General features: G+C 43.9%; 1 protein-coding gene and 1 long non-coding RNA gene across 5 annotated transcripts in view; one reads left to right on the forward strand and one right to left on the reverse strand.

Annotated features, from left to right (window-relative positions):
* The first annotated feature begins 16 nt into the window (after window positions 1–16).
* LOC142046975 (uncharacterized) lies at window positions 17–14,506 on the forward strand. The gene is made up of 3 exons (XR_012656087.1): window positions 17–65; window positions 2,458–2,574; window positions 14,441–14,506. It is a non-coding gene; the product is annotated as an uncharacterized LOC142046975 (long non-coding RNA).
* The window catches only part of ERCC8 (ERCC excision repair 8, CSA ubiquitin ligase complex subunit), a 57,880-nt gene continuing 47,352 nt past the window's right edge, over window positions 12,571–23,098 (reverse strand). For 2 of the 4 annotated variants that reach the window (XM_032801194.2, XM_032801193.2), the window contains one exon: window positions 12,571–14,562. In XM_032801194.2, the coding sequence (XP_032657085.1) occupies window positions 14,506–14,562 (57 nt within the window). In that variant the 3' untranslated portion in view covers window positions 12,571–14,505. Of the gene's footprint in view, window positions 14,563–21,981; window positions 22,144–23,098 lie in introns of all 4 variants that reach the window. The other 2 variants (XM_075066969.1, XM_075066970.1) reach the window with 2 other exon arrangements.

Here is a 23,098-nt window from a genome sequence, read left to right on the forward strand (position 1 = left end):
ACTGCCTGATTGGCTACACTGCTAGTTGGAAGAGTCAGCTGACTGGCTCTTAAGATCAGCAGCAGGTGTGTGACTGCTCAAGGCATTTGGCTGTGACAGCTTCTGCCTTGTTTTCTCTATGTAAGTGTAGCCTTAGGTCTGATTCCTGAACTCTGACTCCAGTTCTGATCCTTGGCTCCAACCCTTAGGCATGATCCCCCATGTCCTTGTCGCTGAAAATCTGCTAGTTCTTTTTATAATAAATCAGTTCACATAAATGTAGTATAATGCTTTAATGTTGCTCAAGGTAAACATTTGATTTGCTGTTAATTTGTTAAGCAAATATTTGTGTGTCCAATATGTTTACTTTTTCATGGTATACTTGGTATGATTATTAGTCTGATTTTATATGGTGCTCTAAGGCAGGGATCTCAAACACGCAGTCCACGGGGCTTTTGCATATGGCCCGCCAAGCTCCCTGCCTCCCCACCTACCTGGGGGATTGCCCCCTGTGGCGTTCCGAGCCCCGAACCGCCATCTGAAGCAGCTGGCAGCACGCCCCTTGGGGGGGGGCCGGAGGGAAGGAGGCAGAAGGCTCCTGTATGGCCTCATTCCAGACACCGCCCCCCCGCAGCTCCCATTGGCCGGCAACAAGGAACTGCGGCCAATGGGAGCTTCGTGGGAGGTACCTAAAGGAGCAGCAAGAGCAGCGCAGGCACAGATCCGTGAGCCTCTCCTCCTCCTCTCCCAGGGCCTGCAGGGACACGGTCCTAGCTGCTTCCTAGAACGGAGCAGTGCGGGGCTAGTGCCGGCAGGCAGGGAGCCTGCCCTGGCCCAGTGCACACCGCTGCCACCCCGGTGGCGCCGGCCTGGAGCCTGCACCCTGCACGCCAACTCCTTGCCCTGAGCCTCCTGCCACATCCCACACCCCTTCTGCACCCCAACTCCCTGCCGCACCCCTCATGGTCTTGCACCTCACCCACCAATGCCCTGCCCTGAGCCCCTTGTCACAACCTGCACACCACCTGCACCTACTGGGGGCAGTGTCGGGGTGGGGACTTCGGGAAAGCGTTGGATTGGGGCAGGGAAGGGGTGGGGCAGGGGTGGGGCCTAATGGAAGGGGTGGAGTGGGGGCAGGGCCATAGGTAGTGAGGGACGGTGTCAGTGATGTGGCCCACAGTTCAATGCACTAGTCCTCATGTGGCCCTCCTGGTCATTTGAGTTTGAGACACTTGCTCTGTGGTGTGCTAGCTGTCTTAGAGCAAGGGCCCTAATGCAGTAAAGGAATAACAAACCACTAAGGACTGGTAAGGGGAAGAAGAATGGCGATTAAAACAATGAGATTACATAATTACTCAGAAAAAGCTATGCATAGCATGGTAAAGTACTTATCAAGCATAAATAAAGATCTGATTCACTTGTAGGCATCATATCAGAAGTAGATCTTGAAAAACCTGTGAATCAGAGGAAACCTGCTTGGCAGATCACCTCAGGAAAAAATTTGATTAATAGGGCAGAGGTGATTATAGGAGAAGCAGACAAACAAGGCACTGATGGCTTTTTAAGTAGTGTGGGGCTGAATTATGCAATGTGTTAAAGGCAAGGGCAAGAAACTTAAAACTGCTATGGTGATATCAACTGGAGAGATTCAGCGAGAGTGATGACATATACACTATGCTAGGATTATCTTAGTGGCTTTATTTTACATAGACATGAGGAGATGGCAATATGGGCAAAGTAATGAAGATGGAAGAGAAGGTAATCAAAAAAGTTTTTAGACTCTCATCACAACGAAAAGGTCAGACTTTAGAAAAGTTATGGAGGAAGAAGGGGTGGCAAGATCTGGACCTTGGCAAGATTTGGACCTGTTGGGTAACAGATGCATGCATGGGTCTGAGTGACACAGAGGTTGCTGCTGTCATCTTGAGTGACAGAAGACGAAAAAGTTTTGGCAGGAAAGTAAAAAGTGCAGTCTGGTCCATCTTCAGTATAAGCTGACATGGTGAATTCAGGAAATGTCAGATAAGCAAAAATGTGAGTTTGGATAGAGACACAGGTCAGGCATGGAGGAGCAGACTTGCAAATTATCTGCATAAAGAGTAGAGCTGGTAGACATCTTTACTGAATTAAGTTTTTTTTAAAACAGAAGAATGGTCTTTTTTTTTAAAATGAAATTTTTCATAGATGTCAGCATTTCTGAAACATTCCACAAAACTTTTTGCAACATTTTTAATTAGAATTATTTTGTTTAAAATGTTCATGACTTCAAAAAACATTCAGTATCAACATTTTTCATTTACTGATAAAATTTCAGGAACTCTTGATTTTCAGAAAATTGATAATTTTTTTTAAAGTTGTAGATAATTTTGCAAATGTCAAAAATGTTTGTTAAACCCTGAAAAATGAAAACAACTCTTAAATATCAGTATTTTTCACAAAATTATTTTCCATTTTCTGCTCTCTCTAATAAAATGGTAGGTGAATGGTGAGTTGATGAGGTTACCCAGTAAAGGGTATAGAGGGAGAAAAGGAGGAGAAGGAGGACACACTGAAGAGACACGGAAAGAATGATCAGAGAGGTAGGAAGAGGCTCAGGTAAGGATGGTGTTGCAAAACCCACTGAAGCAGAAGATACAAAGAAGTGTGATCAACAGAATCAAAAGATGTGGAATGGTTAAGGAATGGAGTATATACCTTGAGACTTGGCCAGAAAGTGGTCATGAGAAGCCTTGGGTGATGCTCCCAATGTTGACTCGAGAGCATGAGTACCAGCCTCAGGGCAGATTTTTTTTTTAAACAAACTACTAAAACCAGGCCATATAACAAACACTGGTTGTGAGTTCTAAACTTAGATTTCACCAACCAACTGCAAACCCTTCAGGCACTTTAACATGGAATCCCAGACAGTCCCCTTGGGTCCTCTGGTCTGTCTTGCTACCCAGGTGAGCGTAACTCTGTGATAGATGGACTCCTTACACCAAGAATCACAGCAGTCTTCAAGTTACTCCTACTCCCAAAGGACCAGTCGCTTACCCCAGGGCAATTGTGTTTTAGGTGTCACACCGAGGATAATGATTGAGGTTAAGGAAGATGGGGCAGTAGTTGGGAATTCACGTGGAGTTTGACCTGAACTGAACTGGACAAAACAGAGAAAATTCAGGTTATTATGTACCATTGTGCTAGGGACACTCATTGTTAGCCCTAGCATGTTGTTTTCAGTAGAGTGCATACCCTATTTGCAGCCCATAGTACTTCTGTAATTAACAGGAATAATAAATCAGAGATGAATTAATAATCTCTTCATTACAAAAGATGGAGAGATTCTAGGTATATAGGAGACACAATGTAATCCTCATGAGGTATCAATCTATAGTATAACAGTTATTAAACTTTGGGAGGAGGGTGTCATAAACAGATAGCTAAGGGTTAATGTCTCTTTCACCTGGAAAGGGTTAACAAACAACACCTGACCAGAGGACCAATCAGGAAACAAGATACTTTCAAATCTGGGTGGAGGAAAGCTTGTGTGTGTCTTTTTTTCTGTCATTCTCTCTAGGCTCTGAGAGTAACCACACATACCTACAGGCTCTAATCTTCTGTTCCAATTTTGTAAGTACAAAGGTAGAAAGACAGTTTAGTCTTTTTAATTGTTTTTCTGTATTTGCAACTGTGTATCTGGCTGGTGGAGTTTTAATGTGTATTTGGCTAAAAGTATTTTAAATTGTATTTCTGCTGGAGAAAGCTTTTCTCTATTGTCTATAAGCTGAAAAACCCTGTAATATTTACCATCTAGATTACAGAGATAACTTTTACTTTTTTTCTTTCTTTTTATTAAAAGTTTTGCTTTTTAAGACCTGTTTGATTTTTTTCCCTAGTTGAGGCTCAAGGGAATTGAGTCTGTACTCACCAGGGAATTGGTGGGGAGAAGGGAAGGATAAATTTCCTCTTTGTGTTAGATTCACGGAGCTTGAATCTGTATTGCCTCTGGGTGAGGGGATTCCCTTTGTTTAGATTCACAGAGCTTGAATCTGTCTCTCTCTCCTAGTGTACCCAGGGTGGGAAGAATCTGGGAGGAAGAAAGGAGGGGGAAGGGAAATGGTTTATTCCCCTTTGTTGTGAGACTCAAGGAATCTGGGTCTTGGGGGTTCCCAGGGAAGGTTTTGGGAGACCAGAGTTTATCAGACACTCAGAGTTCTGATTGGTGGCAGCATATCAGATCTAAGCTGGTAATTAAGCTTAGAGGATCTCATGCTAGTACCTCCATGTTTGGACTCTAAGGTTCAGATTGTGGAAAGTATACTATGACAGAGGGATAGCTCAGTGGTTTGAGCATTAGCCTGCTCAACCCAGGGTTGTGAACTCAATCCTCAGGGCCGCCCAGAGGATTCAGGGAGTCTGGGGTCTTTGGCGGCAGGGGGGCCCCTGCTTCAGCAGTAATTCAGCAGCTGGAGGGTTCTTCCAACTCTGGGACTCGCCGCCGAAGCATCCTGAAGACCCGCAGCAGGGGCCCCTCGCTGCCAAATTACCACCGAAGTGGGACCTGCCACTGAAGTGCTGGGTTTTGGGCGGTAATTCGCTGGCTCCGGCCCCGCGAGAGTTTTCTGGAGCTCCCAAAGCAAGTGAAGGACCCCACTCCAGGGGCTCCAAAAACTCTTGTGGGGGCCCCTGTGGGGCAGTTCTGTCAATCCTTGAGGTGGCCACTTAGAGATCTGGGGCAAAATCAGTACTTGGTCCTGCTAGTGAAGGCAGAGGGCTGGACTCAATGACCTTTCAGGGTCCCTTCCAATTCTGAAAGAGAGGTGTATATTTGCATTTTTGTTTAGACAGCAATATAAATCTTACCTCATAATAGCTGTTCAACTTGTACCCTACATAACCACATTTAATATGGTACCATTATTTAATAATTAAGTGCAACTAATGCACTTCATTACTCATCCTAAATTTTACTTGGATCTTTAGTTGAACCCATAGCAGAAGAATAGGATTCAGCTTGGTCCTTGGGCACAGTGGCTGGTTGTGTAACAATTAAAGCACTCTGAAAGGTTTCCCTGGAAAACCATCGTGAATGAAATACAAAGCGAAGAGTCCAGCAAACTCTGGCTGCAAGTTTGTCAGTTATTCTCCTCCTTAAGGTAAGCACCTTATGCTTGGTGGAACCCTGCCTGATTTGCTTAAGATGATCTTAATATCTTACCCTGGCTTTATTGAACATGCTCAAATTTTGTGCAGTTCCAGCAAGCATCTGCAAATTAGTGTAGTCTGGAAACATACAGTAGCCCTCATTCTGTAATCAGATTGGTGCAGGCAGGCTCTTGCACCTACATAGACTAAGGCCAGAAGGGACCATCATGATAATCTAGTCTGACCACCTGCACATTGCAGGCCACAGAACCTCACCCCCCAACTCCTGTAATAGATCCATAACCTCCGGCTGAGTTACCGAAGTCCTCAAATCATGGTTTAAATATTTCAAGTTACAGAGAATCTGCCATTTGCATTAATTTAAAGCTGAAAGTGACTCGTGTGCCATGCTACAGAAGAAGGCAAAACTTCCCCTAGGGTCTCTGCCAATCTGATTGGGGGGAAAATTCCTTTCCAACCTTGAATATGGCGATCAGTTAGAGCCTCAGCACGTGGACAAGACCCACCAGCCAGATAGTTGGAAAAGAACTCCCTGTACTAACTCAGAGCCTAGTGTCCCATTGCTGGCTGTTGGACAGATTTACTAATAGCAGTTGCAGATTGCCTACAATGGCATGTAGCCAGTCTCATCATACTATCCCCTCCCTAACCTTACCAAGATCAGTCTTGAAGCCAGTTAGAGTTTTTGCCCCCACTGCTGCCCTTGGAAAGCTGCTCCAGACCTTCACGGTTCTGATGGTTAGAATTTCATCTAATTTCAAGCCTTAGTCCTAAAGTGCATGACCTTGCACTGTGCACTATTAAATATCATTCGAGCTTCCATTGCTATTACTCCAGTTTTCAAAGTCATCCAGACCCACTGAACTCAGTGGAGCTCCACAAGGGTTTGGCTGGATTTGACTGCAGGATCAATCAATCTAGGTGATGAAGGCACAGTTATATAGAAAACCAGGTCTTAGAAGAAGCTTAAGGTTGCAAGGTCAAACACTCAGATGGTAGGAAACACCAGCAGTGACGTTGTCCATGAAATCTTCTCTAATTCTTCCTTTTAGTGCTGATGCTGTGATTTTTAATTCTATTTTTTCTTTTAAAGTAGTCTTGGGTTTTGTTTGTTTCACATGCAGTTTAACATATGTTGCATTAGCACCGAGAGACCCCAGTCAGGATCAACATTAGTGTGGTAGGCACTATACAAATACACAGTAGGAGACAGTTCCTACAACTTTGTATATATGCATGCAAAGCTAGCAAGGATAAATTAGTTGATCGTAAACCCTATTTCCTTTTCCAAAAGTTTGTTTCAATATGCTGTAACAGTGTACTATTTTTAAAAATAAAACACCCACCAGTACGAATTAACTTGTGTCATCATACCAATTTCATCATCCCAAAGGTAATGGTTTTCCCTTTTATTCATCAAAACATCTTATCTACACCACACTAGCAGAAAACATATGGACACAAGCCAATACAGGCTGGGAGTAAATTGCAGAATTGTGAAATAAGTTCTAATTAAATAGCATACTTCTGTAGATATGCAATATATTATTTCAGAACACAAAGGGGCACAGCTAAGGTTGGGTGATAGGCATAATGTGCATTAGGTAATAGTGGCTGAGTAAAGTAGTTACCTCCCTTAATTATTCATTTCCATACCTGCAAACAGATTTAGGTTACACTGGGGTTTTCTGATGGACGATTTAGTCTCTAGAAGTGACACATTTGTCTGTTAGGGAGACTCCACTGATAACACACACAAAATCTTAACAAGGTCCTAAGTTTTTGTATACTAACACTAATATACAGTGATATTTTGGCTGACTTAGTGCTTGCTGGAAGTTGCCCAGGGTATTGTTAAGCAGAAGTGCTTTGTCAGTATTTCTTATAGTGTGAGCTAAAGATCAAAGGTGGAGAGCACTGCATTGTACTTATTTCCTCTCCAACAAAGCCAATCTATTAGGCTTGGGAGTCTGCAGCTAGACAGGATGATTACTTTCTAAGGAAAAAGGCCTCCCCTCCTCCCCCCATGACTTGTTGCATAAGTTAATGCAGACTGTCATAAAACCATTGTTTGTATTTATTACAGTAACACCCAGAGGTCCTAATCAGTATCAGGACTCTGTTGTGCCAGGGACTGTACAAACACACACATTCTCTCTACTAGACCCTTTACTATTTAAACTGGCAAATGACATGCAAAAGATTGGGGAGAGAGGCATAATCGAATAGACATGATAATTTTGTTTAAAGTGCAAATGTATACAAAAGGGGAATAGAATCTCCTAATGCTAGCCAGCATTAATAAACTGATATTTTACAGGCACTGTAGCAGACTGGTGTGCGATTAGCAATGCTAATTACTTGATGGGGAACATAAGACATTCCTTCCTCACTGCTTTGGAGACCCTCTTTGCAATATTCCTGCCAGATACCATCTCATATAACTTTAAGGCAAATCAACTTGCACTCTTCCAGGAGCTGAATTCACTCTACATCCTTGCTAGAGCATCCATAGAGAAGAGTAAGTGGACAGATGGTCAGAACAACTTACTGCTACAGGCAGTACATATTGTAGATTAATTTTCTATGGCAGCACATGCAACATGACTATTCAGATTTACACTACAGTAGAACCTCAGAGTTACAAACTGACCAGTCAACCACACCCCTCATTTGGAACCAGAAGTACACAATCGGGCAGCAGCAGCAGCAGCAACAAAAAAGGTGACTACAGTACAGTACTGTGTTAAACTACTAAAAAAAAAGGAAAGTACCATTTTTCTTCCGCACAGTAAAAGTTTCAAAGCTGTATTAAGTAAATATTCAGCTGCAAACCTTTGAAAGAACAACCACAATGTTTTATTCAGAATTACGAACGTGTCAAGAGTTATAAGCAACCTCCATTCCTGAGGTGTTTGTAACTCTGAGGGTCCACTGTAATAGAGCCTGAGTCAAAGTCCATTAGTCATGGACTTCGGTGGGCTTTGGATCAGGCTCACAGAGAATTAATGACATTTTATCTTAGCTAGAGGGTTAGTCTTCTACATTTTTAACACCCCTCCCCCCTTTTTTCCTTCTTAAAATGGCATCTGACAGATTACAAATTCTTACAGACCAAGGATTACGTGTTTGGCAACCTAAATCAAGTTTGTGGTGATCAAAAGCTGTGTCTTCAGAGGCCCTGATGAAATACAAACAGAGGATTAATAATCAGCTTTAAAACTGTGTATACAACTGAAGTTTTGTGGCTGTCAGGGCGGTCATACCATTGTTAAGTCTCCACTAAATGAAAAAAACCCAATACACAAAAACCCACTTCTCCCCTTGTCTTATTTTGTCTAGAATTTTCACTAATTTTGCTAAAAGGATGTGTTCACATTTGCTTACAATTTCCTCACAATGCCAGTGAAGCTCAAGTCCTGCATTACTACAGGTACATTCAATCCTGCTAAGTGTTGAGTACCTTTTGAAGTCAATGGGAACTGAAAGCATTCATTAGTTTGCATGGCTGGCTGCTTAGTGAACACACAGCCTGGAGGAAAAGTAGAAAGGTGTAATTTTTGTATCACAATGTGGTCTGTCAAAAAATAGAAATGTGTAATTTTTGTGTTCCTGCCAGCTGAATTACCTGTTCTTGCTTGCACGTTAATGTAGTTTGCAACAGAGCAGACCAATTTTTAAATTGGTGACTCCAATCTTTCCTACAGCAAGTTTCTCTCTGTGGGAAAAGTTATTAAACCCTCCTTAGTGTTAAAGGAGCAGAAAAAACACTGTGCTTCTCCCTCACAGATCCAGGGAAATGGCAGGAGCTATGATCTGCCAACGGCACAGAGCTAGAGGATCTTCCTCAGCACTGAAAGGTGGTATTTTTTTAAAATTTCAAAACGGAATCAGTTTCTTTTCCTCCCCTTTAAGTTTCTTTTCAAAGAGAAGAGAAAAGCAAGAAAAATTTTAAAAATAAGGCCTAGCATTATTTTTGGCTTCTTTATTGTGTAAGGTCCAAAAAGTTTTATTTTTAAAAATACTCTCTTTTTACTTTACATTTGATATTTCTAAAGAAAGACTCATCTTTCTTGGTTTCGTTGCAAGCTCTGAAACTCCCAAGAATTCCTGCAATGTGAGAGCAATCAGGCTTCAATTGAAGAGGTGTGTAACAGATGCTCTGGGGTACATCACCATAGTTTAGGATGCCTGATATGATCTTTAATGGGAGGGTCAGCTAACCAAACACCATGTGCTGGAGACAGAGCCAGCGTTATTCCTTCATACAATCTTAACAAGATGAGGGTTGAGGAAAGACCCTAAAGGAAGTCAATCATGAGAAACTTTGAGGAGGCCTCTAGGGGATAGCCAGGAAGGTTGTCGTCTTCCCTTCCCAGCTTGCAGAAAGCAGGACAGGACTCTTACGAAAGCCGTAATACACAACACTGGGGATCTTCTGTTTATTAATAACACCAGCCCACAGGAAAGGGACATGGAATTGAACTTGAGTTTGGGTTTTATTTTGGTTACTGTGGCTGGTGCACCTGCCCATCAGTTTACATGATGACAATGTTAAATTTTAAATAACCTCTTCCACAATGTTCATTTGTCATTGGAGTTAAATAGCAGTTAAGAAAAACAGGTTCCCTAAAAATTGCTCAGTTTTGTTTCTTTACTCTTGTGATATCGTATTTGCACTAGTGTTCTAGCCACCACAGTTTTTCACAGACAGGTAAGACTAGACTTTCTAATAATAATTAAATGGAGAATCCCAATTCTCTCCTGTTTTTCTATACAAACAAAAACCCCTCAGTTCTTACATATAAGCACATAAAACAAAACAAGCCCTTTCCATAACTTACCATTAAATATTTACTCAGAGAGCAATGAAGTACATTTTTATGTAAAATTAATCTTAAATTTGTATTTTAAGAGTTACGTTATGTTTTGATAGAGGATGGGAAATACTGAATAGCAGAAATACAGGAAGGAATCTGCTACCCTTTGAAACAATATATTGTCTTCAAGAATAGCTTCTAGCTGGAGAAAGCTAAATGCACATTGAGTAGTTCAGCTAGCATGCCACAAAAGGTGTAACTTGTATTATTTGTATTACAGTACAGTAATGTCAGGAGGCCTCGATCAGGGTCCCACTACATCAGATATTGGAGACACATACTAAGACTGCACTGAAGAACTTACAGTTTAATGAACTCTGTAGTGATTTACACTGGGGGCCTTTAGGGCTGTACTTACACTAGAAAAATGAGATCGGTAAAACTGAGGCTCTTTCTCAAATGGTGTGATAGTTCTAGCATACATGTGCAAGGCAGAAGGACTGTAGCACTGGATTAAGAAAAAAAAAAAAAAGGAAAAATGCCACAAAGGAAAATTATAACTATCACTTTAAAGGTGTTTGGCCCAGTGTTGCCAGATCTAACAATTTCCTGATCAGTCTTGCGATATTTGTTGCTTCTCAAAGCCCCAGATGCTGGAATAAAGTGATTACTGAAGATTGCTGGAGATGAGTGGGATGAAAATCTTAACTTTCAATTAAATAAATATAGCTTAGTCCTCATGACTGCATAGAAAAGCTTGAAAACATGAACCTCAACAGCTCAGAACAAGATGACAGAAAAGACTCCTGCATTAATTACAGTTTCATGGATTTTGAGGGTTTTAACACATTATTTTTGAACGCTTGGAGTTGACAATATTGATAGCTTCAAATGACAATGCTGGCTGGCCCCTTGAACCTCAGCCCTGGCTATAAGGAAAAAGAACCCTGTTTTCCTCTGTCTTGAGTCATTCGGAAGGGTCCACTGCTAAACCACTAGCAGACTCCTTTCAGTCCTCATAACCAAACAGAAACATAAAATCATACATCACACCTAAGAGTCTCATTGGACAGAGTTCAGGCTTCACACAGAGATGAAGCAGGCTGTTTCCAAGGGTTGCCTGGCTCTTCAGTAGGCCTGACTCAATTCCCTCTTTAGAATGGAAGGAAAATGGAAGAGAGAAACAGAAAGGACTCTGAGCAAATCATTTCCTTTTCATGTTACAGTACTTGTCCTGCCAAGTCCTGGTGGAAAACTTCCTATTTTACTGGAAGGCAAAACAACTTTTCTGGCCAGAGTAGATTCCTGGTCTGACCTTCCCTGCAGAGAATTAACCTCTTCCCCTCCTGCTCTAAGCATTATCCCTGTACCAACTGCTGTAGCAGAAGTGCCCTCAGTAAACTACTTCCTTCTCTATGGAACTACTTGCTTTCAGAAGCAGTAGAATTTCCCTCTTCTAAGTTGATCTGAGCTTCCAAATTTTTTTCAGATTATCAGGCAGTATTTCATAAAGATGCTCAGATATCATGGAGATGGATATGGTAAAAAGAATCAGAACAGAACTCATTTAAGGTCTTAGGCTTGAATAGCACACGGAAGAAAGAACTGGGACCGCTCTACAGCTTCTACAATTCAGTGTAGCCTATACCTGGCACTGTTTCAAATCCTGCTAACACTGCATTCAGTTCTATCTTTGTTTAGTATTTGGTGTCTTCTGTCATAAAATTAAGGGAAAGAAATAACTGCAACAGTCCTGTTACATTTATATGGCATATTTCACCCAGAAGAATCCTAACCACGTAATGTATCAATGAACTATTGAAGAATGGAGTTGCAATTTAAAAAAACAATAATCTCCTGTAATATTTTAGGGAAGGAAGTAAATGTCAAAATTGAATCTTTAGGGGAAATCTAAACAATTACCCGCAATAGAATTTGTCCGGAATTTATGTAACAACAATTAAGATGCTGTATAGTGCCCAAGTGTTTAATAACTTGGGAACTAGCCATATGCTATGGGGCACTGCCAGTATGATTTAAGATTTTTGGGAGGTAGGAGTTGGCCAGGACTTTTGCCTGGTGTCAGTGAATACAAACTGGCCCCACCTTCCCTCAAACTCCTCTCCCTTCAGCTTGGAACTAAAGCCAGGAGGGTGCATCAACAGCCAAGAGGTTCTCAGGCTGGGAAAGGATCGGTGCACTGCAATACTACACAGAATGAAGCCAGGCAGAGATTCCCTGAGTGCTCAGAAACTGGGGGAATGGGAAGCACATAGCCTTTCATTTGGAAGAGAAAGGCAGTGCCACACACAGGAGACATAGTTACTGGCTGTCAGTTTGGAACCCTGGCTGGAAAATGAAAACTTCCTTTACCGTATTTGTCTTCTTCCATTGGACAAATTTGGATCTCTCTACCTCCCACTGGGTATGGAACACAAAAACTACCCTGGGTCTGCTTCTTTAAGTACCAACATTTTCCATGATCACTACACAGCTCAGGAAGAACTGACTAGTACGTAATTTATTTCTCCTTTTGATGGCGGGCTCTGAAGTAATGCACAAATCAGATGATCACTTAAGGAAAGTGGTTTAAAAAACACAGGATCTAATGAACATTCCCCTCAAGACCAAAAAACCACCTTTTTACTAAATTTTGAAAATGTGAAGTACAAATATGATATACAATATGTAGCATCTGTATATACACAACATGTTACAAAAATGTTGCCCAATAATACAAATAATTTATTCATTTTGCTTTTGTCTTGTAATAAAGCTTATTTTCATTAAGTTACCAAGATTCCCTAGGCTTCAGGAGGAAAAGAACTAACAAGTGGTAATTAAATGAAAGTTTCATCTTTAAGAAGTCAATTTCAATTTGTTATATTCCCCTACACTTACTGGGTCTGGCTGGTCCCTTGAACTAAGATTAAGTGAAGCTTTTGGGAATCTCTCTGCCCCCAACTAGTATAGCTTCATAATAATTTTAAGGGAGGCCAAATTTTGGCTTTCACTATTCCTGACAATTGTAAACTTAGTATTTTTATATTAACATTTCTGAATTACTAGGATTTCCTTGAGTCTCTCCATGCCCCTTTCACTGGACTGGTATATGGAATAATAGTATGCAATTTTTTTCAAATGTAATTCTGAAATGTGCACTAATTCTGTTAGTGACATACAATACACAGGCTAAATAATTTTCATCCAGTTGCGTTACACTTCTTCTCTTGTTGTTTGAATCCTGCTCCTCCAGTTGGTATGAACTTTTCCCTTGGAAGTACTGCATCCCAGCTATCCTTCTTCCACTTGATGGGAAGCCTTTTAGTTCAGCTTCTTAACTCAGTCCTCAGTGAATAGCGAGTGCTGCTCCTGTAGCACACTCAGGCCAGCACTGGGCTAAGAACTGACCCACCAAACTTCTCGCAAGACAGTACAAAACAAAGACCCTACCCACACATTCAGTTGAAATGAAGACATTTTGAAGGACTGTTGTTCACATTTCCATTTTATTCAAATTTTTCTTCTGACTTGAGGCTTGTTAAATCTAGAAGGCTACATTATAACTGAAGAGGGGAAAACACACCCAGCACAGACAGGAGACTCTCAGCTTGCTGAGATTCCTTTACATCATCTTGATGAGAAAGGGAGAGCCCGGTCTTGTACACCCAGAACATGCAGGAGGTTCAACCTCGTAAGTCACAGCACACTGGCAGAGGCCCAGTGACTCAGCACTATTTCCCTTTCTCCTCCTCATCCTGACTCTTTGGCTGTCACAGAAGTCAAGTCCCCATTCAGTGTTTGCCTGCTGCTATCCATGAATTTTCCCCTCCATTTGTGGGGGTTTCATGCAGCAGAGGATGCCCACTGATCTTAGGATCATGTTACAAGGACCAGTAAGATCCTATTCCATGTACTTTGCTTCTATTTTTAAATACCTGGGATGGGGTCAGATATTAAATTGATGGGGGCTATATAAATACCTAGATAGAGAATACCAGCCTTGCTTCCTTCTAATTGAGGAAGCTGGATTCCATAATGCGCCCATGGAGAGGAATCTGTAGAATGGGGATAATACAAAGGAACTGGGATTTACACACCCTAGCTCCTCTCCACACTCATCTCATCCCAATCTGCCCAATTTAGAGCCCCTGAAAATAAAAGGAATCGTCAGGCCTCACTATTTTAGTGACACAAGAAGAGAGATGGGTTGTACCAGCATCTGATGATCAGAAATTTTGCTTTTCTTAATAGTCAGCTCAACAACTAGGTACAATATACCAAATTGCTTTGCCTAAAGTTTGGGGGTGGGTGGGAAGAGAGCGAGAAGGCCAAGTGAAATAAAAGAATACTAGTTCAAAATATAGTAACAACACAGAGGAAAAGTTAAGACAGTACAAGTAAGTAACTTTATAAGAAAATCTCATTTCTGAAACCCTGAGCTTTAAGGAACTCTACAAAAGAAGCTGATGACAAATACTTGTTGAATTCTGCAGATAAAGTCCTTTCTTCACAAACATGGTGCATGAATGTCAGTTTTATATCAACAGCTAATTGAGATTCATCCTTCATCATCACTGCTGCTCCATCCATCTTCAAATGCTGGATTTAAGTGTTGCTGAGGTAGGAGATAAAAGATTTTTTTTCAATAGTTTGCTTTTTAAAAACTGAGTGAAATAATTGAAATTTAATTATGATTTAATTAATAAACATTTAATTATGAAGAACTAAATTAAGGTCACCACTCAAGTCATTTCTTATATTACTATTTAATATATACTATTTATTTTCTCTTACTTTTACTGCATTTTTGAAGCAGATGTTGTCCATCCTATAAATTAATATATTAGAAGAGTAAATTATGAAAGAAAGTAGTATCCTGCATATGACTGATGTAGTCACATGGTTTCTGGCACACGGACTGAAATGTACAATTTCTTATCCAGTAATTTCCTTTCTGCTAACAGCATCTCCCACAATTGTTACAAATGGGCTATTCCCTTCCTGCCTGCAATTAGCCACACACCTTCTGCTGCTTGCTGCCAGATTCATTCCACAGCTGTGAAAATCCTCCTAGAAAAATTAACAAAAAACTTCAGTGCCAACTAATGAATTATGTACAGTAGGCCACTGTCTACATGGTGACTATCCAAATAAAATGCTGACTCTTGGTTGTGAAGCCACCCAGCAGGGGAGGATTGTGGATGATCCTGTTAGCAGACAGAAAATTACTGGCTAAGAAATTTTCCATTCTGTAGCCCAGCATCTCCCACAATTTGTTTATGTATGAGAAGTAGCACACAGTGAACTGGAACAGGGAGGGACAGAGCAGTGAATATAAGAAACAGGATATACCCCACTTTTTGCATTGTTCAAATGGCCAAGTTATGTCTGGACCACTACCCGCAGCACCTTCCTGCCGAAGAGGCCTCTGTGTATACAGAAACGACATCCTATAGTGTCTGATAGAGGTATTACCCAATGATCACACGGCTGCTCCACAGATCTCTGCCATGGAAGTGCCTCTCTTTTGGCCCATGAGGTTGCCATGGATCTTGTAGAATGCACTTTGATTTTCTAGAACCAGCATGCTGAATGACTTGTATGCCTCAGCAATGCATAGTCTGACCCACCTGGTATGGGATAGCTTAGATACTAAGCCTTGGCACCTCGGGATGAAAGGAAATGAAGACGGCCTGATCTCCTCAAGGATTCTGTATGCTTGATATAAATATTTAGTGCTCTTCTGACACCTAGGGTGTGCCACTGCTTCTTGGTCAGGTGCTGTGGCCATGGGCAGAATGAACAGTCAGAGGCTCAAAGGGTGGTTGAGTGGTTAGGGCTTTCAACGCCAGTGGTAGTTCCCACTTAGAGAAGATCAGTCTGACCACTGGTTTTTCTCTGACAAATCTGCATACCTGAGGGTTCTGCCAAGGAGCCCAAGGATCCTGCAAATAGTACATTGCTTACGGCTGGCAGCTGGTAAGCTACAGTGCTGGGCAAAAGACCTTTATCCACACATTCCTGAAGGAAGTCCAGAGTGGCCAGAATCCCAGAATCCCTTGGATCTCTGCTGTGCTCCAGCATCATGAACGAATTTGGTCCATATATAGGAGCAGGTTATAGGGTGGAAACTCTCCTGATCACTTTAGAAGACTGACAGTGCAGATAATGCTTCCCTCTTTCAATAGCTAAGCTGCTTGTTGAAGGCTATCTGGGTCTGGGTGGACAAATGGGTCTTGGAAAGAAGACGTCTGGTCTTGTCAAAAGCTGCAACAGTGGTTCCAGCTTTAATTCTCCTAGCACTGTCTCCCTTCCTTCTTCTTGCCTTATAGTTTGGATCACCTCCCCTAGAAGATGAAAGGGTGGGAATGTGTGTAGCAGGCCTTGTGGCTGTCTATGCAATGCAGCATCTGTTACCATGGGGTCTGTTGCTAGGTGAAGAACTTTGGCCATTTTGTATTCTTGAAATTGACAAACAAGACAACTGAAGGGAGACAGAAGGTCTGCAAAGATCAAAGTGAAGACTTCCTGGTGCAAGCATCACACTGAATAGTTGACTTTGCATCTGCGGAGCCAGTCTTCCTTTAGGTTCAGCTCTCCCTTTTATACGTATCACCTTTAGAGAAGGGAGAATCTTCTTTACCCACTTCATTGTTTCCATCACTTCTGCATATAGAGCTACACTCCTCGTTCTCCTTTGGTTGTTTATGTATGCAGTTGTGGCTGCGTAGTTGAACCAAGATATGGCTGCCCTCCTGATGCACTATGCTGTTCTGGGTCCCGGAAGCATTCTCCCTCTCTTTAGCCTGGCATCTGTTGTGAAAACCTACAGGCCTAGAAGGTATATGGGACGATCCCTGTGGATGTTCTCTGAGACTATCCATTATCTTAAGGGATTCCAGCACCTGGTTTGGAACCAGAAAGTGGTCTTGCATTCGCTCCAAGGAATGGTCCCATACTCTCAGAAGAAACGCCTGGATACACCAGATGCGTGACCTAGTCCTTGGGGAGACCCATGTGTACGAGAGCTGAAGGCCCAGTGGATAGAGACGCTAAGCTATGGTTGGCCTCATGCATTTGTTCAGCATGGATATGAGATCTTGGATCATCTGGAACCTGTCTAGATGGGTAGTTCTTTATCATTGAAGTGCATCTCCACTGCTAGGTGAATTATGTTTGTCTAAGGAATCAGGGAGCTTTTCCTGGTGTTATTGCAAAGTCTGGTTGTAGCAGGGTGCTAGTGCAAAAGCACCTAATTACCTCTGTTCAGCCAGCTCCAATCAAGGGAAATACATTGGGGTTGGTGAAACAGACCTGATGCCTGGCCTGGGGATTGGCTCCACCTGTGGGCCTGACAAGCCAGCCGTTATAAAGGCTGGGAGCCAGAAGAAAAGCCAGGCAGGGAAAGGTCAGACTCCTAGCTGTGGGCTGACTGCAGGAAAAGAGGGAACTAACCCTGTAAGTCTTGTATAAGCTCAATGCTGGTGGTGGGAGAACTGTGTATGTGTAAATAAAGCCAGGGGTGCTGCATACCTGAAAGCCTCTCTGCACTTTATTGGGATAGCCTGCAGGCTCTGGAAGAGGGGTGTGACAGAGAACCTGTCATACTGGTGCTTGGAGATAATCCAGAGTCTAGGTTGTGGCACTGCATGCTGTGTTTTGTGAGCTGTGCCTTGTTGTACAACCAGCCACTTAGGACTCTGGGTGCAGAGAGTGAATCTGAAAGAAGGATTTAGTTATGCTAAGGATTTTGTTGGTTTGGAGGAATACTGATCTAGGTTTCCTTAGAAGCTTCTGCTGCAGATTTTTTCCCCATGCCACTGTACAAGTATTGTAATGCAATCACTATCATGAAAGTGCAACTTACGTTTTATATGAATGCACTCAAAAACAAAACAATGTAAAAGTTTAGAGCCTACAAGTCAAAGCATGAAGGGGTATAGAATGTTTAGCATATATGGCACGTAAATATCTTGCAACAGCCGCTACAACAGTGCCATGCGAATGCTTGTTCTCATATTCATGTGACGTAAATAAGAGGCAGGCAGCATTATCTCCCATAAATGTAAACAAACTTGTCTGTCTTAGCAACTGGCTCAACATATAGGACTATGTGGATTTGTATGAGGTGAATTGAAAAATACTATTATGTTTTTAGTGCAAATATCTGTAATAAAAAATATAAAGTGAGCACTGTACACTTTGTATTCTGTGTTGTAATTGAAATTACTATATTAGAAAATGTAGAAAAAGATCCAAAAATACACATAATAAATTTAAATTGGTATTCTATTATTAACAGTACAATTAAAACTGGTGAATCATGACTGTATTTTTAATCTAGTTAATTTGTTTTGCATTAGTTGCATGCATTAGCTATAATTTTTGACAGCCCTAATATAAATATAAAAACGCATTTTAGTTTAAGACTTGGTTTAATCAGGTGTGCTCATTTTGCTCGTGATACCTTGAAAGAAGGCATCAGTGGGAAAACATGCATCATCATAATGCTCAAAAAGAACGATCTGCTAATAAAAAGTTTCTTCCAGGCCACTGACAGACATCTGGTCTTGGAAAAGTTCTGCAGGGTTTTTTTTTGGTTTGTGCACATATGCAGACAACAGGGCTGTCCCTAGCCATTTGGGTGCCCTATGCCCACAGGCCTCCCCCTCCAAGGGTCTGGAAGGCAGGAGCTGGCTGTGGGGGTTAGCAGGGGGCCAGGAGCAGCCTGCTCTGCTTCCCTTGTCCCTGCCCCAGACCTGTCACTCGGGGGAAGGGATCCCCCACTCACTGGCAGCGGCGCGAAGCAGAGCAGCCTGGCCCCAGCCCAGTCTGCTCTACCCCACCAGCTCCCACCCGTGGCGCTCCGCTTCCAGCCACCGGTGAGAGCCGGGGGCGGGCCTTTCCCCAACTCTAGGGACACAGCTGAGGCTGGGGCAAGGGAAGCGGAGCGGGCTGGGGCCGCGTCTCTCCACTTACCACCATCAGTGAGTGCAGGAGTTAATCCTTTCCCTGCACTCACTGGGCGACAGGAAGTGGAGCCCTGAAGCTGGGAGCTGGTGGAGTAGAGTAGGCTGGGGTTGGATTGCCCCGCTTCCCGCTGCTGCCGGTGAGGGGGTGGGGGTGGGGGTGGTCACTGGGGGAAGAGGTGGAATGGGGGCAGAGCAGAAGGGAAAGGTAAGAGGCAGGGCGGAAGGAGTTGTCTGGGGCCCCACACCCCTCTTGGGACGGCCAAGGGATAGGGCTGGTGCCCCAAATTTCATGGTGCCCTAGGCAGCTGTGTATGCCTAAGAATGGCCCGGGCAGGCAATGCCTTTTTCTTTTCTTCCCCATCTGCTTATAGGGGTAAGTAGTACACTATTCATCCTCATCTGGGGACTGTACAATAGAGGGGTACTTTATACATCTCTCAATTGTGAAAATAGTTGTTAGAGGTCCCAGAAGCTTGAAAGATTGTCTGCCTGCTCCTCCTAGTTAGTAAATACCATATGAGCAACCCAGTACCACTTAGATATACTCAGGAAATCAGTATCACTTTGAACATGGGAAGGGATTTCTCACATACCCCTGTGTAATCCTACAAAAGTGCCTCTGTTCTGGTCACAGACTGCCTGAAGTGCTCAAGACTTTAATGTGGAGCCACCCTGTGGAGCTGGGAAGGGGCACAGAGACCCTTCCCCACCTTTCAGCATCGGAGCCCCTTTTCATGGCACAGCATGGGTTATGGCTGATGCTCAGAGGGCACAATTCCCATTCTGCTGCTGCCTCAGATCTCAGCCACTTTCCTGGCAGAATGAGAGTCCTTGGGCTGAAAGCCAGACAGACCATGCAGCCAATTCACATGAGGTTGCAGTCCGAGACAGGGCTGCACAGGAGGGAGATTGTTCTCTGTGTGCCTAGACATGCCGCAAGGTGGGAGCGGGACAGTGAGCATGCTACAGTGCACGGGGAGAGACTTTGTGCAGGAAAAAAGCCCCAGAAAACACTCTTTCAGGAGGAGAAGGCAAAAGTAGGGTTGCCACCTGCCCAGGTTTTACCCAGACAGTCTGGTTTTTGGCTTCTTGACCAGGAGCCAACTAGGGTTGCCAGGTGCCTTGTAGTAAACTGGAAAGTCCAGTCAAAAAAGGGACCTGGCAGGGTCTAGTTAGAGGTACTGATCGGATACCAAACGTCCAGTTACCGCAGGGCAGGTGGAGGTGCCAGGTCATTAACCCACACGAGTCCCTGCTTACCAGGGCTCCCTCCTACTTGCAAGAAGGCTCCTTGTCAGGCTGCAGCAGCTCCTGTCCCAGCCACAGGGCAGAGGGAGCCCAGCGGGGGAGGCGGGGGCACGGAGGAGGGGGCATGTGAGCTGATTTTCAGTGGCTCTTATGCTGCCTGGGTCCTGGCCACTGGTCTGGGGGACTCTGCATTTTAATTTAAATTTTAAATGAAGCTTCTTAAACATTTAAAAAAACCTTATTTACCTTACATACAATAGTTTAGTTATATATTAAAGACTTATAGAAAGAGACCTTCTAAAAACGTTAAAATGTATTATTGGCATGCAAAACCTTAAATTAGAGTGAACAAATGAAGGCTTGGCACACCACTTCTGAAAGGTTGCTGACCCCTGATCTAGAGAGCAATGGAGGAGGGAGAGGAGCAAGTGATTGCGGGGGGCCTTGGGGAAAGAGGCGGAGAAAAGGGCAGGGCTTTGGGGTGCCGATTACCAGCAATTAGAAAGGTGGCGACCCTCGGCAAAGAAGAAGTGGTTTAACCCCTGATTTTCACGCCACCCCACAACAGTAGTACTTGCTCCCTTGTGCAGGACACTCTTGCTTTTGCCTTTCTGGGACAAGTCCTGCAAAATCCAGAGAGTATGGCGAGAATCTGGATTCACGATGTGAGGAAGCAGAGCTGTGTAGGAGCCCTCCTTCTCTCACCAGAGATTCTAGGACCCATTTTAGGACTTGTGGGGTGACCCGTAGCCTTTGCTGCTCCAGTATTTACTCCCCTGGATTGAGTCCTCCTCAACCTCAGAGCCTCCCCTGGCTGGATTTTGCAGTGGAGTTGCAGCTACCTGGGGAGGCCGGGGTGGGGGGTGGCCCAACATGCCTGTCTGACTCAGAGCCCCCTGCCCAAGCAGAGAGAGTTGGCTGACTGGGCACATTTTACCTTCTGCCAAGCCTGAGAAACTTAATGCATATATAGAGCACCTTTTGGATTTTGCCTGGTGTTTGTGCAGCTGCTCTGCCATACCTGAAAGAAGGCAGAGGAGCTTGGCAGGGAGGCACTACTAAGGTTGCCAACAACGTTCTCTCTAACTTTTCCCATCCATGTGCAGAATTAATTTTGCTATATACACCAATGTGGAGGTGATGTGTGGTGGGGGTGGAGCTAAGGGGTTTGGAGTGTGGGAGGGGGCTCAGGGGTGGAGCCGAGGGTTGGGGTGCAGGGGGGTGAGGGCTACAGCCTGGGGTGTGGGCTCTCAGGATGAGAGGCTTGGGATGTAGGCTGTCCCGGTGCTGTGGCGAGGAGAGAGGACACCCCGCCATCCTCTCTCACTGCAGCACCTCCGGGGCCAGGGGAGAGGCGCCTCTCCATTGCACCAGCTCTGTGGCCAGGAGGGAGAAGCGTTGCTCCTGCCCCACGGGTGCGCCTCTGGAGCCGGGAGGGAGGGGCATCGCTCCTTGCTGCACTGCGGCCCCAGAGCTGTAGGAGTTAAGTGCTTTCCCTTGGTGGTCTCCTGCATGGCCACACAGGTGCTCGGCTTAGAGGGAATTTAGGTTGCCAACATACCACAATTGCCCTGGAGTCTACAGGAATTAAAGACTAATCTCTAACTAAAGATAATGTCATGTGATGATACCTCCAGGAATACGTCTAGCAACCTTAGGCACTGCTGGGGAGGCTCCAAGTGGCTGTGAACATCATGTTGCTCACATCCCAGACCAGAAAGAGGCAATGAAGCTTGAAAACAAATAAAAATGCTTTAACTGTCCAAAAAAACAGGTACATATAACAAGAAGAGGAGAGGAATGACGAAAACCACCACCTGACTGCTGTAGCAGTGGCAGAAGATCTGGCAGCAAACAGGAGATGGGGTATGGCTTGCACAGGCAGTGCTGTACCTTTTAACTGTCACAGGAAACTGTAGACAGGAGAAGAGTAGCCAATGTGTATCAGAATCGTAGTTGATGCTGGGCTGCTGAAACTTTACAAATATCTGAAATTACTTCCAATATATTACGTACAGTAGCCAACTTCAGTTTTTTGTTGGTGGTCTTAAAAATCTAGAACAGATTTCAAAACTCAGTGGCAGTTAAAAGGTCACACGTGTCTCTCTGATGATGAGTAAGGCTATGTTTTAGTCATGTGTATTTTTAGTAAGTGTCATGGACAGGTCATGGGCAGTAAACAAAAATTCACGGCCCGTGACCTGCCCATGACTTGTACTATATACCCCTGAAACTTGGGCCGGAGGTGCTCTGGGGAGGGGGGGGGGGCAGTCCGGGGCACCATGGGTGCTGTGGGGGGTGACCTGGGACCCCGGCTAGTGCTGGAAGGAGGCGGGCCGCGCCACGCGGCCCTGGCTGGTGCTGGGGGAGGCGGGTGGCACATGGCTGGGGACCCCTGCTGGGACTGGCAGGCTCCCTAACGGGCTCCACACAGCTCCCCGGAAGTGGCCGGCATGTCCTTGCAACTCCGACTCTGCAACTCCCATTGACTGGGAACCACAGCCCTGAGCCCCTCCCACAATCAAGTTACCTCAGCAGTGGCTGGTGCAACTGGCCCAGGGGCTGTCTCATCTGCTCAGGCAGCCCCAGAGCTAACTGCACCGGCCATTGCAGAAATCAGAGATCACAGAAAGTCACGGAATCTGTGACTTACGTGACAGACATGAAGCCTTAATGATGACAGCAAGCCTTAGAGACCAATAAGTGAGGGAAGCAATGTATATGCCTTTGGAAGGTACTGGTGCTTAGGTTTTCCCTTTGGAAGCTGAAATTAGAGGTATTGCTACCGAGAAAAACACTCTACTCTAGTTATCACAGAATAGTTACAAAATAAAGAAAATAAAGACTTTTTAAAAATAATGTTTCAAATATGCAGTACCAACTACAAATCATGAAACAGCTAACAGATCTCCAGTTTAAAAAAAGGATAAT

Source organism: Chelonoidis abingdonii, chromosome 6 (assembly GCF_003597395.2).
Source record: "Chelonoidis abingdonii isolate Lonesome George chromosome 6, CheloAbing_2.0, whole genome shotgun sequence".
Taxonomy (NCBI): domain Eukaryota; kingdom Metazoa; phylum Chordata; order Testudines; family Testudinidae; genus Chelonoidis; species Chelonoidis abingdonii.